Genomic DNA, 16,955 nt, shown 5'->3' with positions numbered 1-16,955 from the left:
TTTAAAATACAAGGGGAAACCAGACTGTAGGGGTAGAGTTTGGTTGTCAGGACAAACTGTAATGGTATTACAGTAGGAGGAATGTTTTAACTGTTTTTAGATTGAAATGTTTTATGTATATATTCATTCAGGGAAGATCAGTTGCCCAATAGACTACTTTTAACAATCTGTAGATCTGTCTCTGTGACTTTAAATATGCGTTTGTTTGCTTTCATTGTAAACTGAAAACGTTGTAACTATTGTTGTTTCTGTATATTTACAAGTTGACTTCAAAAAAAATCACAGCACAAAAAAAAACCTGATTCTTCGTCTTATTGTGTGATTTGAAGGGTGGATTTTTACATTTTGTCAAAGCAGGGGAGATAAAAATAGGCAACCAGGATCTCAAGTTACCGGTAGAGGGCCACGCAGACCCCAATGATGTAACAGCATCTTCTGTCTTACCAAAGATAATCAGGACAGAAAGACCTCTCACTCTGTAGCCTTTTTTCGTAGTACGGCAATGGTAATCACACTCTCTTACAGCCTATTACTAATTATATTAGAAAATAAATATTCCGTTTACAATGATTTAAAAAAATCAAAAAGCAGAAAATCTTCACATTATCTGCCATTGACTACAGGCTGCTTGTTTCAGCACATATGCACGTATAGGTATGCATTATTGCACCGAAATACACACAAGGAATATATTTAGATGTGACATTTTAGGATATCAATTATAGTGATGAACCTGTGCTGTATATTTTCTTCTTTACCGTGTGACACATCCTTCCCATTATAAACGATCTTCGACCACACACGCCCAGCCTCAGCACCAGCGCATCCTTTCTCCACGGGGTTTGGGTTGTCCCCCCCTCTGTCCGCACCAACATTACAAGAAACCATGAGAGGGACGAGGCCTTCGTGATAAGGACAAACCCTACTGGACCTCGTTCTTCTCCCCCCCTCTCCGAACCTGTCGTGGTTCGTTATGTCTTTGAGCCTGCTCCCCCTCTCGCCATGCCCGCCGCTGAACGCTCCGTGCTGCCGCCGCCGCCGCTGCTGCTCTTTCTGCCGTCGTTGCTTTTGATTCCGTGCCTGGATGGGGCGCTGAGAGCAGCGGAGGAGGGCGGCGGCCTGCCCTCCTCCTCGCCCGGGGACAATGGCCTCACCATTGCGGTCGGAGACCCGTCTGTCACCGACCCGAGCGCCCCGGGGCGACTCCTCAGCCCCTCCGCTGCGATAGAAGGTAAACACAAACACATATTAGGTCTCCATCGGTCCGTCATTGTTAGACAAAATGGAAATGAGCTGCAACAGAGGGAGCCGTGGGACTCAGAACACAATCAGGTAGCAGTGCATGCTATGTAAATAGGCTGTTTGTTTCTGTGGAACTGACGAAAAGAACTGGCTTTTAAATCGCACCTTGCTTTAGTTTTTACAGCCTAGCTCTGTTTAGGATATATACATTCAAATTAGGTTTGCTGCAGCTTTCTGTGATTGTTGTGAGGCAAATGCTGCAAGCTATGTCTATAAATACATTTTAAGTTGTGCCACAGATTGCAACATTTTATTCAATCGGACACTTTTAATTCATTTTGAGTGGCAAAAGAGTAGATTAACTTGCATATATGAAGGTAGAGCTGGTCAAATATGTGCCATTTTGTGCAGAAACAATTATCGGATTGTTTTTTAACAGAGTGTCTTTAATACTGTATTCTGAATTATACAAAGCTATGTAGCAATATGCTCAATAGGAAGGAGCTCCTGTTATTAAAGTAAAGACGTCTTCACTAAAACCATCCTAAATGCCAAGGTATTTGTCTGAATGATCAGCTATTTCTATTGATAAGCTACTGGATGTATTCACAGGCAGTCTGGCCAACAAGCTAATAGGGTTAAGATATATAATGTGGAGGTTTGGGGGATTAAGGTTTTTATCTTTTTGATGTATTAATGGGGAGCATGGTGATCCTGAGCTGCTCTGCTGATACAGCAGGTGAGCCTGCGCACATTGATGGCCTCTGTGTATTTTCTATGATTTCATGTGACGTATAAAATGGATTGATTGGTTGTGTACAACTGGTCTGGGCATAGATGGTGGGTTTACATACTGTAAAAAAAGGACTCCAGCAGCTATGTTAGTGCCAGTTTTACAGACCACAACATATTGTGGGATGAGATGTAATTAAGCTTAATACAGCCATCAGTTATACTGCTAAAGATTACAGTACATTACAACAAAAAGTCATTTTTTCAACCCCACCAACTACACTGTAGACAGCAAAATACATTCTGATCAAGATTAAAAAAAAAAAAAAAAAGACTGAAAAAGGTTGAAAACTAGAGTAAAACTGTCTCTCAACATATGTATGCGACAGTGTTGGAAGGGAAGAAACGTCTTAACGTGGCACTTGGTTTTGATGTATTTTTCATTCTCCCACTGGTTCAGCTGTGCCTGCCTCATCACTTTTTCATGGGAAGAGAAAGGTTACCGAGTACTGCTGAGAGAGGAAGTGGTTGAGGCTGGTCTGCATACAGATCAGAACACATGCAGAGACACATGAATTACCACAATCAAACTCTTGGATGTCTTACGCTATAGGAATAGCTTACCAAATCTAAACTAAAAATACAATTGGGTTTTCCCTACCATTGTAAGACTTCGGTGCAGTACCCAAGCGGTTTTTGGCAGCACCTAAGCCAAATAAAATCAATCTGAGCATCAAAACTAATGAAATGACACTCAGATACTCCGAAATACTAAGATCTAAAAATTGTAGTTGGTCCCCTGTGGACTTCTTTGAGTCTTTTAAGTTTTTTTTAGTGTTATTTATTTATCTGCTCTAGCTTTTCCAACGTTTTAGACACAGATATGGCAATAATAATTGTCCAAAATGATGTCAAATTGCATTTTTTTATTGAAAAACATTAAATATTTTGACCCCTCTGCCAAATATGCGCACACAATTCTTCAGCAAACCCAGGTAAAGAACTGCAATTGTTTGTTAGATTTGCTTGTGTGATTTTGAACATTTAACAGAACGTGGACATTATGAAAGTCTCTATCATCATACCTTCTGGCATTTTCTCTCCAGAGCCCCAGTTTGCCCTGAAGGTGCTGGTGAGGGACCTAGTGACCCGCCAGGCGCTGCCGGGTGCTTCAGTGGACGTTTACGTAAACCACACCCTGAGGAGCTCTGCCCGAACAGACGAGAAGGGTGAGGTTCTGCTCTGGGTGACGTACAGTCCCGGCCTCAGTCTGACTCTGCTGGGCACCATGGAGGGCTATGCCCCCAGCCCCGTGCCCTGGAGCACCGCCAAGAGGCCGAGTGAGTAACACACACACACAACCTTTCGTTAATCCAAGAAACACTAACTGACTCCTCATTGTCTCTTTATGTCCACAAATTCAAACAATAATTGTTAAGTCAGGGGCACCATCTTGGTAGTTTCTGAGGAAAACATTCATTCGCTTGGCCCAAATCAGCCACAGACTGTTGGATCCCTTATGGACGTTAACATCTGCTCTGCTGAAATGCTGAACACCGTATCCTGACCAGCTCCAGGGTCACAGCTGACCCTGGCGCCCCCCCCCCCCTCCTTAAAAGGGACACAAGTAATCAACAAGGATCGATTCAACCATAGAGAAAAAAAAACACAATTAAGGCATTTAGCTCACACCTAGTCATATAAAAAGTGCTTTGCTCAAGGATGCATTTCTCTCTCACAAACACTATTTTAGCTGTGTAAATATTACTTGTGCATAATAGGCCGTGCAGCCATTTGTGAGTACCCTTTCCTGTACTGCCAGCCACAGTGTTCACACGACTGCATTATTCATGGTCATCACAGATTAATGAAGTGTCTGCGACAACATCCAACTCGTCACTGAGGTTTGTTCATGATGAAGCATTTTATGTTCCTGGCGTACAGTCAAGTGTAACTGAACGCCGTCATCGTATTGATTGTCTCTACAGCAGCGCGCCGAGTCGAGATGTCTGACTCAAGCCTGGGGGAAACATATCCCTGCCTCAGCAAACTCTCTTTGTCCTGCACCCAATCAAATGCAGATGGGGGTGGGGGCTTTTTAGTCACACCGATCTCATGTTGGTGTAAAAAAAAAAAAAAAAAAAAACATGACTCTATTGTCTGTGTATCCACTTCCTCAAACTGGTCTGTCTCAGCCAGAAAAGAAGCAGGGAGGCTGTGTTTCAAAGCAAAGATGGAGCAGGTGTTATGAGGGATACAAAGCAGATGGGATGATGAAATTGTGTCATCTGTCCAGACCTGCTTAGCTCTGCGTTATCAGAGGCGCCTCCCTTTTGTGCTGCTGAGCCAGACAGCTGAACCCTAAAAAGAGGATTGAGGTAGTATTGCCACCTGCTGGTGGTATTACAGGTCTACAAGAAGGCACCATAAACAGCTTGTTTAAAAAAAAAAAAAAGTGAATGACTTGACATCGCTATCTCTTGTTACATATTTAGAACTAAATGTTTGTAGTAATTTTTCTCAATTTCTCTCTCATTTATAAATAAAGTTTAACTTTGTTAGTTCTATAATGGTGACTTTTATCTATTGGAAAGAACTTGGACATTTTGTAGTTGTGATAGTTGGAAAAAACGTGTGTTTTGTCTGTCTTCCTGCAGTTTTCTCTGCTGTGACGGTGCTGCTGCTCCCTCACAGTCAGGGGAACATCTGGCTGTTTGAAGACTCAGTACTCATCACAGGGAAGTTACCTGGTAGGTTCACACTTGTAGAGGTCAGAAACTAATCAGCTTCATCTCAACGAGCAAATCACAACCTTCATTTGTAGAAGAACACTCCCTTGCATCGGAAAAATAGAAAGATCTTTTTCCTGAAATGACTGAGCTAAACGTGACAGCTTTAACCGGTTCATCTGGGTAGCTTTTAAGTTTTTGACTTGATCAGATTAAAGTATAAAATTAAGAAGGCATTGATGGTCAAGATGCAAGAATACAGCAGAGTAACTGCACAAATATCTACTGTATTGCAATATTAAAATAGGAATAGGACAAAGTCACCACTGACATAAGTGTAGAGGTAAACTATGATACTGTTTTTGTCCCTCAGATCAATTAGAGGCATTTAAGCCTCCAACAATAATCATTTAAATAAATGCCAGATAAAGTAGGCACCTCTACTAGGGCTGGGCAATAATTCCATATGATAATTTATCATCTTTCAATGGAATTATATCGTGATATTATTCGTCATATGTCGAGATATTGTGATATTTGTCTAAATTGATAATAACAAGCACATACTAACTCAATTCTCTCAGAAAATCTGTTGTGAAACATTCTGAGGGAATATCATTTGAAGAATTGCAGATTTGTTTTAACATCACACAGTTTTTGTGCATGCATGTAAACATAGTCAAGATATAGCTTTTTTTTTTTTCTCTATAATTTCCCTTGCAACTGTTTACCACATCATTGATGATTATTTATCTAAAATCTCATTGTAAAAAATATTTTGTGAAAGCACCAGTTGTCAACCCTACAATATCGTCGCAATATCGACATCGATGTATTTGGTCAAGAATATCGTCATATCTGATTTTCTCCATATCGCCCAGCCCTAACCTCTACTGTAAAATAAAGAAAGCCTTGTTACCACTTCTCTTTCATCTTTTCTGTCAAAGCACAATCACTTGTAGCTTCATATACACATTTAAAACATACCGCATCATGTCTCTAGATTTACTTATCGGATGCCATCTTGTTTTTACAGACAGCTCATGCCAACCCAAGGTTAAGTTCCCCAAGAACCTCCTCACAATGTCTGATAAGAGCAACGTCTCCTCGGTGACAGCGTACCTGACTGTACCACAGCACCACCTAGCGAAAGACTGTGCCAACTGCACTCCAGGCATCATCAGCAAAAAATCATGTGAGTGGTAACTAAGACCATCCTTAGTGTTTTAAGCGGACGCATTTCTCAAAATTGCACTAAATAAGTTTTACAAACAGTTATTTAAAGACTTTGTTGGGCATGAACGGTCAGCATCTTTAAATCAAGTAGATCTCGCAGCTTGTTTCATTGTTTTACGATAATTCTTTACAAAATGGATAAATCTAATGTTTAAACTACAAAAGTTGTTAAACATTAAACACAACATAAAATAATTCACTTTACCATTTAAATGTCTGAGATTGACTCCTCTGACTGGATTACTCCTCCGTGTGTCTGAAGTGGTCCAAATCATCGAGCTGAAGGCGCTGGCAGCCGTCAATGTCCTGTTGTACTCTGGCGGTGAGGAGCTCCAGGTTCGAGGGCCCATTCAAATCAGCCTTCCCCTGGGACACGGCACGCACCTCAGGGCCTCCGACACTGTGCCAGCCTGGGCCTTTAACCTAAAGACAGGTAAGTATAAAAGATTACAGGTTTCATTAGAAAATAAGACTGACGCATGAAAAACGCATGTAAAATAAAGTTGGTACTGTACATCGTTACAGAGATCTAGCATTTGGAAGAACAACATCTGCAGGGTTTTTCCCTGCCATTTTAAAGTTAAGGTGCAGCACCCGAGCTATTGAGGGCAGCACCTAATCCGAATGAATGTAACTAGACTTTTCTCAGATCTAATGATTGTAGTTGGACTTCTTTAGCAAGTTTTGTCTTGTTATTTATTGTCTTCTCTACCTTTTCCAATGTTTCAGACACAGATATGGTTAGAATAATGGTTTAAAGTAATGTGAAAAAGAGTAATAAAACTACCACAAAAGGGACACAAACCAACGCACAAACCCAGAGACACAAAATGTATGGGGATATTGCATTAAATTGAAAAACATTTTCTTAAGAAAGTAAGCCTAAACCCCTTTTTGTATTGTGTGTGTATTTTGCCAAATACGCGCACTTAAGTCTTCCACAAACCGAAGGAAAACGATTTTGATAAATTCAGGGATACTTTAATGTGCAATAACAACAGGTGCCTGGGAGAACCAGGGTCTGGGGATAGTGAAAACGGTTGGCGATGAGCTGGTTTGGACCTACACCGCTTCCCATCTGGGCTACTGGATCGCTGCCCTTCTTCCCTCATCACACGGTACATAACTCATATACCCTCATTAACTTATGAAATTTGTATTGGTAAGTGTTTCATGCCCATCTATGAATTTGACCATTAGGTAACCTGGGACATGGAAGCTCCATTGATTTCATATCACACCACACCTACCTGTTGATGGGAATACTGGGAGCCATGCTGGCTATAGTGATTGGACTTCTTTCCTTGCTGCTGTGTCACTGCGGGTAAGAAAGCTGCTCAGAGATGTTATCGCTCGATTTCAATTTACAGTACATAAAACATATACTTACTTATTTTCAGTTTAAAATTGAAACACATTTTTAAGTGTAACTCTTTAAGAATAAAACCTATGTTAGATCTTTGAATAAGCAACTTTTGTTGCTGTTTATTTAGACATGAATATATATATATATATATATGTTACATAAGTTACTGAAATATCCTTAACATTTCCAGCCAAGTGTGTGTCAGGGGCTTTAAACAAGGTAAAGAAAAGTCCACTGACTATGGTACTATATCAAATAAATGCTTACAGTGCATTCGATAACACCCTCAAGAAGAGACCGAATAGAAATAAGTGGTAGGTTAACAATATCAGCTTAAAATAAAAAAATTAATAAAAAAGTGTCCATTTAACTTGCCCTTAACATTTGGAATGCAACCCTATGATTTAATTCTGTTTCTTCTGTATAGGAGAAGTTCTTATCGAGAGCCCAGGAGGGGGAGGGGAGCACGCTTTTCCAAACTCACGGTGGTGAAAAAAGACCAAACCACCTCCACCCACATGGAAGAGGGTTTGTTGTTCCGTTCTGGCGACAACGGCCTCGCTTCCTGCAGCGTCCAGTGTGAACCCTCGTCCACGCCGAGGCACAAAGCCAACTACAACATCTATGTGGAGGATCCAGGGAGTCGCCCCACGGCTCCTCTTTATGAGAACATTGCTCTGGATCGGATCAAAGGTCCCCAGCCGACGTCTCACTACATCAACAGCGAAGAGGCGGCCCGGCTTCGGGAGAAGTCAGAGCAGATTCGGGTCAACATAAACTCTGACAACTTCTTTCCAGATAAGCTGCTTCATATTTACAACCAGCCAGTGGCTATTATTCAGGCGCCGGAGCTTTTCGGTGCTCAGGAGCAGCAACTATCAGGCTGCAAGTCTGCTACTTTCCCCCGCAATGGAGTTGACTATGATGCTCACTCAGAGCCTGCAAGTAAAGACAGCTACACCCAGACACTACCCAAAGTCCCTCACCACCACTCCCAAGGTGGGAGCAGCCCACAGCAGAGCAGCCAAGATGAGCCCCAGCCTCTGGAGACTCCTCCGCAAGGCCAAGGCCCTAACGCCGTCGTGTGGGGACGCTACAGTAACCTCCTGGAATCCTCCGTCTCAGTCCCTGGGACTCTTAATGAGGCGGCTGGTATGGAGGCCTTCAGCAGTGGGCATGGTGTACCCAGCGAGCTGCAGGGGATTTCAGAGCGCACCTTGCTGGAGCTGACCCGGGGCAAGTCTCACCCCAGGGCCTGGTTTGTCTCCTTAGACGGGAAGCCGGCCGCCCAGGTCCGCCACTCCATTATCGAGCTCCAGAGCCGCCACCGCCCGCCGAGCAGCAACGACACCAGCCTGGACTCTGGGGTGGACATGAACGAGCCTCAGCATAACATCCGCGAGGCGGAGCGCGACAGGCGCTCCATCAGGGCCTCTTCCCTGCCGCACCACAGCCGAGGAGGGCGTTATGGTGAGGAACAGGACCTGAGCAGTAGTGAGAGTGGCACGACAGCCACCTGTACACCAGAGGACCCTTCCTTGAGGAACATTTTAGACGGTAGCAGCGGGGCTATTCCTAACATTCCTGAAGAGCGAGACGGGATGGATACGTCCAGCGCTCAGGAGGACAGCGAGTCCAGAGGTACACCGCCTCCGCGGCGCCTGAGGAAGGTCAGAGAGAAGGGCAAGACTGAAAAGAGGAGTGCCAAGCATGTCCGCGAGGGGAGACCTCTGACCAAGCGCAGTTAGGGCACGGCTCGTTGCAAACATCAAGCCTTTTTTCATCAGTGCTTAATTTAAATGTCCCATTAACCATTTCACCCACACTGAGCTATTTTCATCACATGGCGTCATCAGTGCTGAGTGATCCAAATTAGTTTTCACCACTTGTGCTCACGCAGGCATTGTTGTTGTTGAGTTATGTGATTGTACAACTTTGCCAAAGAATGCATACGCTCCAAAAAAAAAAAGCAGGATCTATTGTCATGTTGAAGCATCATGTAGCTGCTGTTAAGACACATTTGTGTGCACCATGTTGTTTCATTCTCCAGAATCTAAAGATCACCAGCGAGATTCTTCACATGAAAATGTCCGTGTGAACACGATGTCCCATAGTCCCCAGTGCTGGCATTATAAAGGGTGCCTTCTTACTGCCATTAAATTTAAATATGGTCACAGTATTTGACTATATTTTGTAAAATCTGGTGAGTTTGCAGGATGGACACAGATACAGGTCTATGCGTAGTGCACTTATCCTCATCATAAATGCCTGCTGTAAAATTAAATAAGATATAGAAGCTTTCCCAGTTTGCAGTACTGACGTCTCGTTTCGATCATTCTGCCTCATTTATATCGGAATCAGCTCTGTCCGAACAATGAATGACTGATCGTCTTAACTTTCTGCCTGTCACTGACTCCAATGGATTTTTGGAGTAAAAACACTGATGTACATTGTAAAGCTAAGCTGCCATTTACATACCTGATATTCAAGGTTTTAAGCCTACGATTATTTTAGAATGCATGAAAATGAATGTTTCCTTGTGTGTATGAAAATTGTTCTTGCATTTCACTGTAGAGCTAACATTACGTCATCGTAGCGGTTATATTACTTGGGGACTGAATGGTTTATTTCATTGTCTAGTCTTGGAAGGAGACTCGGTGTTGTGCTGCCAACTGTAATTACTGTAACTACAACAACAACAATAATACCCCAGGACTTCTACACTATGATTATGGGCCAATATTTAAAAAAAAAAAACACACCATCTAGAAGCCCAGTAATGGCTCAGATTGCCTGTCTGAAACAATTCATGGTACAACCAGCTACAGCCTGAGGAAGTGCTGTTAAAGTTATTACATTACATTAATTTGCAAATAAGTTATGGAGATCAGCACCTTCTGCTTAGCCCCCCCTCTGATAATAACAAAGTATAAGCCCTTGTAATTATTTTATTTATAGCATTAATTCGGTGCCTTGGAGTTTTACTTTCACAACCTGTATTCCTGTATTTACTTCCTGACCATGGGATACTTTGGTTTAACCAATTCATAAACAAATAAGTGTACAGCAGTACAACAAAGTCCCAGGTACGCCTGCCTTTTACGTCTGTCCTCTAATTGACATGGCAGCTTTAGTCTCGATCTCGTCACATAAAGCACACTTCACTTTAATATGTGCCCATTTGTTCCACTGGCACACAGCATTCCCAGAAACATATTCAACTTTGAGTGTAAATACTACCACAGCATCCTGAACACTGACATCATTGGCCATCAATGATAAGGTTTGGCAAAACGTTTACCACGAATACCACAAAGCTGTTTTACTAGCAATATTTACCATGAATTCAAATTTAAAATGGAACTTTGCAGCGACAATTTTGCCATATTCAGTCTTCCGTCATACTGTAAAAGTTTTCCCGGTTGAGTTTGTATGTATATTCACACATTCGTGTGTTCTTTTGTATGTATATACTAAAGCAACATTTTATGTATTATGTGGCTGTGATTTCAATTATTTTGTGCCGTTTTTCTCTCAGCTGAAAGTCTGAGAGGTGCATCAGTGTGTTCCAGTGAACGGATGAATGACAAGGTTTTTGAACCAGAGTCATATGACACGTTATCGATATGATTTCTATTTTTTTTTTAAGTTAGCCTAAAGAGCGAGCCTTTTAAAAGGGAGTGTAAAACTGAGCTTTGTAATTTTTAAATGTAGCAACAAGTTGAGCACTTAATCATTCAGTATGCTTACAAATGGAAGTACTTTCTCCATCAGCTTGAAAACACAGCACACCCCAGCTTACGCAGCAACACGAGGAGTAGTTGGTGAAAACTTTGTGTTGACAATTCTTGACGAGCAAATCAAACCTACTGCCACTCCTGTTTTAAAGTGATCTCGCTGAATGTATTTGTATTGATTTTAATGTGTTCTATATGCTCCTTTTGTGTCTAGACGTTGAACCTTATGGGGATTTAGTTTCTTCCAAAATGGGCACCTCTTGTGTTTACCTCTGTAATGATGGTAGTGTTATTAGTCTTGCCTTTTTGTGCACTAAATTAATAAACTTACTTGATACCATTTATTGTTCAAAAGCTTTTGTCATTTTTTTCTCCAACTGTGAAGTACATATTTAATTATGTATAAAATACATTTCAGCAAAATGACACAAACACTACATGTCAAATATATTTCAGATTTACACGTTATTGTATAAAGGGTTACACATCATTTTTGATTTCTTTCACTGCGTTAACAGTACAGTTAAGTCTTCTTCTGTTGCTGTGTGTTTATTAAAACTCCAGTCATTGTTAGCTCTGAAATGAGTCTGCTGTTTGTTTCTTTGATGGTTAGCGTGCCTGTCCTCTTGGGTTGCAGTCTAGTTCGCCTGGCAGAAGAGGCCACAGTAGCTGTGTGGTCTGACTCAGGTCTCTGCAAACCTACAAAAAGGTTCAACTGGGGTTGCGCTCTGATTTTTCTCACTGCGGGTGAAGCAGGGCTGTGTTCTGTCGCCGTCTTTTTTAAGAAATGTGCACTTGAGTCAGATTTACTTTGGTGATCAAAAGGTGAGCCGTTTTCAGGATTAAATTGTTTTCTCTGCAACTCTCTTTTTCCTTCTTTCACAGTGGCTGTATCAATGCACAAGCCTTGAAAACGGTCAGTTATTAACTTTTGTGGGGTGTTTAAAGTTACTGAAGAACCCGTTAGCACCTCTAAGTTCAGAGAACCGTGTGAGGGAGTGACTTTAGTGTTCCTGTCCCGCAGTGCCACTCCTGGAATAAAAAGGTCCTTTAAGTTATTTTCTGGTCGTTTGGCACAGTCACTGGAAAGGCAGGAGGCCAACTTAGGGGAGGTCTTCCTTTCACTGGCTGTCCAAGTCAAAGGGTTATAAATGACATATCCATCCAAAGGGCAGGAGTTTGATTTCCGCAGGATCCCATCCACACAGTCGGTGTGGAACTGAAGGGTGTGAACATGCGAGGAGGGAGAGAGGAAGGGACTCTGTGAAGTTTTTTGCATTACATTTGTTTAAATCATTATGATTATATAGTTTTATATTTGATAAGTCTCAGCAGACTGGGTTCTGATATGCTTTAAGTAACTTGATGCACCTCACAGATTCAGAATAAAGGGAAGTCACAATCCATTTTCACTAACAGTTATATTTAAATTTTCTCTGATTTAGTATTGAGCTTTGCCCACTTCTTTTTGGTGTACAAAAACAGAATCTGTAACTATGTGATGAACATAAATGTGAGTTGATGTGATTTTAAATACTTTGTATTATACAGACATTAAGATAATGCGAGCACACATTGATAAGTTTTACCTTGTGATGGCAGGGCAGAGTTCGGACACGTTGGCCCAGGCTGAAATCCAGCAGACAGATCCGACACTGCTGTCCCACATCCAGGAGCCGGGACCCCAATCTCACCTTGACCGTAGGTAGACACCCCAACACATTTTCAGGTAAAGGGTCTGCAGCTAGAGGGATGATGCTGAGTAGCGAGATGGGAAAGAGTCAGCAGAAATTAGCATATCATCAGTAAATAGCAACAGTTGTTTGCCTAACTAAGGAATATTTTGTACTTCCTGTATGAGTGACCATTGTTTTTGTTTCAGCAATATTATTATAAACTGCAAAGTCACTGCCAATGTGGTCACAGGTGTGAGGTATTTAACAACAGCTTTGGGACTCAGTAATTATATGTGTGGACACTTTATATCATCCTCCGGAAGCCATCAGGGTTCAGAGTGAATCTGTCCATCTTCATATACAAAAGACAGAATACTTTTTCTGGATGCATTCAATAACTCACCTGTCATTCGGCGGGTGAGAGGTTGCTCCCCTCAGTTCATCACTGGGGTCCTTGGCCACAAGGTGCCACTTTTCTCTCCTTTTCTGTTTGAGGTTAAGTGAGAGATTTTTTATTTTCTTCAGGTGTATTTAATTAGCCCCTTATTATTCAAGTTATACTATCAGATATTCTTGTTCATTAATACCTCTCACAACCAAGAAATATGACAATTCACTTGACAATTGCCAGTTTCATTGGGTGTTTGCAGTATATTACTGCGATTTGTGGCCTTAAGGCCACTGCAAAGTTAAGGGTTATCTGAATCATTGTTTTTTTCAAGACTGAGGTGGGAGATTAGCCAATGTAGCACGAGTATTGTTTTAAAGTTGAGTACAAATAGCTTACCTTTCGTGACGCAAATGGATGCTGTGGGTGGCAGCCCTTCTTTGAGCAGTCCTCACATAGATAGAAGTACCTGCAGACTGTGCATCTGAAAAGATGATAACAGGGATTAAATAAGACTTGGCATGACACGTTATGACTAGGAAATTATAGTTTACTGAATTGATCCAGCAACACAAAACCTAAAATGTTAAAATACGCTTTCATATGCTCATTACAGCAGACTGCTAATTGCCATACTGGGAATACTGTGATTAAACGACGGTTTATGACTGCCACTTGCTTACTTAAAACACCTGCCAGTGAGAGGGCCGACCCGGCAGCTGTGGCAGAGGACTCCCAGGTGTCTGTCTGGCTTCTCTCTCTCAGCAGCAGTGAAGAGCTTCGCTGCGTTTTTCACCTGCTCCTGGAGCAACTTCAAGGAGCTGAAGTCCTCCCTGCACAGAGGGCACTTCACGGTTTCTTCATTGTCTAAAAGTTTCTGGTGATCCGCCCACACCTTCATGCAAGAGATGTGGACATTATTGCCACAACCGAACCTGGGAGAGACAGGGTTGGCACATGAGAGCGCAGAACATCCGTTAGCACAATAATACAAGTAACATTTTCCACATCATGTCTTTGTGTTTGAATGAAACGTCCTCTTCTGTGAATATCAGGAGAGATTGAATCTAATTTTATAACATCCGAAAATCTGTGCTGGTGGTTTCCGCTAAACATTCTGTATGTCAACAGCTGGATGTGCTGTTTTGGGACTGATAATGCTTTATGGGGTCATGTTCTGGCCAGTAGTGCAACAAAAGTTGACTGGAACATCTTACATTATTCTGAAACATGACTGAACTGAAATAATAACCGACCCACACAGCAGCCTACACACCTGCAGTAAGACACGGGCTGTTTTTTCTCCAGCAGCTCTTCTTGACAGATAGGACACACATCCTGGGCTTGGATCACTTTCCGGCAGACACTTCCAGCCTCCTGGCCAATGGCTGGCTGGCTCGGGGTCCATGCAGCAGCAGAAGAATCATTTTCCGTCCGGGGGTCTTTGGTTTGGTGTAAACCATGGAGCACCTCCAAGATCTGTCTCTCCACAAGTCCATGCTGAAATGAATCTAGAGGAGAGTTTATTTTTAACGTTGCAGGTCAACAGGAGAACATGTACAACGGTGGGTCAGTTATTTGAAATTGTTTACAAGAAATCAGCAAATGTGTGAACACATACTACAGGTTCAGAAGGATTTGTTAAATGTTTATAGGGGTTTATAAGTGTCATGAACGAATCAAATCAAACATTTTAACAATGTAACTGAATTGACGGTACAGTATTATGCAATCAGTGTAAGAAAAAATTAACAATTCATCAAAACAACTTACATTCATGTCCTCTGGGCAGTCTGAATTTCCGCAGTAAAACCCTGTAACGATAAAGATTAGGTTAATTCTAGTTAGCAGTGTTCATATGATGAAAGTGAATATCACTGATATTTACACATAAATTCAGTCATTAGTATCTTATATTCAGTCTGGATATCATCATTTAAAAAATATATTTCAGAAAAGAAACTACTTGCCAAACACCCAAAAAACGATTTACCATTTAAAGTTGTAAAGTTTAAACAGCCACCCCAGAATATTGCCTACATAAAATACAGTAAATAAAGTAACACAATTTGATTCAAATGAGGTGATATCTTATCAAAAAAGTAACTAAGAAAAAAATATACTAATAATCCAACTTATTTTACAGTTTTATACTTTGTACTACAGACACAATTTGGTATGTGGCCAAAACGTTTAAATACCCAACCCCAGTTATTAGGTTCTGCAAAAACTTCAAAATACAATATGGTTTTCAAAAACAACTACTTGTTTTGCATCAACTACAAGACATTTTAAGGATAAGCTTTCTTCCTAAACTGTTTTACATGCTACCCAGTCTAAATAGAATCATCAGTTCACCTCACAATGCTGCACATAGATAAAAAATAAAAATAAAAAAGGGACCTTGGGAAATATTACTGACTAAAACCTTGAGGTGTGTTGATTTGTGTGTGTGTTATTGATACCAGCAGATGTGTTTGCATGGCTCCTGCTCCCTGGTGAACACAGGGCAAGTGCACGTATGTGGGTCACCCAAGTACACCTGAACAACATGGACACGACTGGAGTAAGGATACAAACATGGAGTTTGTGGAGTTTGAGCAATGTGCATCTTGAATCACATATTCATTCACCTTGAAGTTTCTAGCCTCTCCCTCCTCTCTGAGCAGAAACCCCGTTGGGCCGAAGGAGTTCAGGAGGAATATGGTTGTGTTGAGGGCTTGGTCTTGGTGGAAACTCACTGCATCACTGACTGTGTTCCTCCACACAGTTTTCCTAAACATCCCGCTGCTGCAGAATAAAGATATGGATCAGTCAGTCAATCTACCCTGTAGCAATGATTGTTTTGGGTCTTGGCTTAGCGTTAGTACTGCAGATCTACATCTCTATAATCTCAAATTTCTATTTATCTTCATCCCTACCTTACAGTTCACTGTGTACAAACGTTTACATGCAAAGCCCAAAGCTATACTTGTACTTGAGCAAAGACCTTCGGGATTACCCCCTTTAAGCAGAAACCAGGAAACACATTGCATGTGGTTTTTAACAGATAGCGTTACACACGAGAAGGTTTTTTTTAGGTAACGATAACGTTGACGTTAGCTAACGTTAGCAAAGTAAACGTTACAGTAGTTAGCTATACTTCAAAACTTGTATGACTAGCTAATTAAATACTCAATATTACTGTACCTGGAAGTAGGTCGGAACTCTCAGCTATCACACAGGCACACGTTATCCCATTTTAAGACAGCACAACGACGGTTAGCTTAACATTAATTAACATTAGGCTAATTTACATACACCTTTTGACTAACGTTACTTCCGGTCAATTTCCGTTAAAGAAACTAAACTAACAAACTGTTACTGTTTCCTTTTAAATGATAAACTTAGCTCAGGATGTGGACGCATCTCAAAAAGTACTCATTTGTCGATAAGTTCCCAAAAAACAAGCCGAAACTTACCCTAGCTAGCTACCTAGCTAGTTACTTCGCAGTTAAGGTACCAAAACGCCGTGGTCATGGTAACCAACATGGCTGTTGCCAAGGAGGAGGATTTCACCTACAGAGGGCGCCGTTGCTAAGGAATAGAAACACTCTTGCTGATTGGTCAGTTTTGTGCTTCCAGATTCAAAGCAGTTATGTAGTGAAAATTATCTTTTTTTAATTAATGAATACATTGTATATGGCTAACACATTTAACAGACAGCCTATAATCTTTGAGGTCCATGGGTCCGGGACTCTTTCTGGGAACTTGTTGACCTAATAGGATTATTAGTCATCTTTGTTTTTAATTTTTATTTAACCTTTATTTAACCAGGTAGGCTGTTGAGAACAGGTTCTCATTTACAAT

At 41.4% G+C, this 16,955-nt stretch overlaps 2 protein-coding genes across 5 annotated transcripts; one reads left to right on the top strand and one right to left on the bottom strand.

The window, feature by feature from the left end:
- The first annotated feature begins 745 nt into the window (after positions 1-745).
- LOC120554395 (protein FAM171B) lies at positions 746-11,384 on the top strand. Of its 2 annotated transcripts, none has more exons than XM_039793286.1 (8): positions 746-1,231; positions 3,081-3,314; positions 4,632-4,724; positions 5,740-5,898; positions 6,202-6,372; positions 6,941-7,057; positions 7,140-7,263; positions 7,733-11,384. In XM_039793286.1, exons 1-8 carry the CDS (start codon positions 1,003-1,005, stop codon positions 9,051-9,053), a joined length of 2,448 nt encoding a protein of 815 aa, XP_039649220.1. In that variant the 5' UTR covers positions 746-1,002; the 3' UTR covers positions 9,054-11,384. The 2 variants fall into 2 exon arrangements, with proteins under 2 accessions (XP_039649220.1, XP_039649221.1); XM_039793287.1 differs by lacking the exon at positions 746-1,231 and adding an exon at positions 1,247-1,332.
- On the bottom strand, positions 11,370-16,675 carry zswim2 (zinc finger, SWIM-type containing 2). Of its 3 annotated transcripts, XM_039793291.1 has the most exons (11): positions 16,568-16,616; positions 16,296-16,319; positions 15,740-15,896; positions 15,572-15,648; positions 14,880-14,920; positions 14,383-14,617; positions 13,790-14,041; positions 13,506-13,590; positions 13,122-13,204; positions 12,632-12,800; positions 11,370-12,261 (listed from the first exon to the last, which is right to left on the bottom strand). In XM_039793291.1, the coding sequence occupies exons 3-11, from the start codon at positions 15,887-15,889 to the stop codon at positions 11,566-11,568; spliced, it is 1,788 nt and encodes a 595-aa protein (XP_039649225.1). In that variant the 5' UTR covers positions 15,890-15,896; positions 16,296-16,319; positions 16,568-16,616; the 3' UTR covers positions 11,370-11,565. The 3 variants fall into 3 exon arrangements, with proteins under 3 accessions (XP_039649225.1, XP_039649226.1, XP_039649224.1); XM_039793292.1 differs by lacking the exon at positions 16,296-16,319 and having other exon boundaries at positions 16,568-16,675; XM_039793290.1 differs by having other exon boundaries at positions 16,296-16,636.
- Between the last annotated feature and the right edge of the window lie 280 nt (positions 16,676-16,955).

This window comes from Perca fluviatilis, chromosome 24 (assembly GCF_010015445.1).
Source record: "Perca fluviatilis chromosome 24, GENO_Pfluv_1.0, whole genome shotgun sequence".
Taxonomy (NCBI): domain Eukaryota; kingdom Metazoa; phylum Chordata; class Actinopteri; order Perciformes; family Percidae; genus Perca; species Perca fluviatilis.
This window is presented reverse-complemented; position numbering and strand designations above follow the sequence as displayed.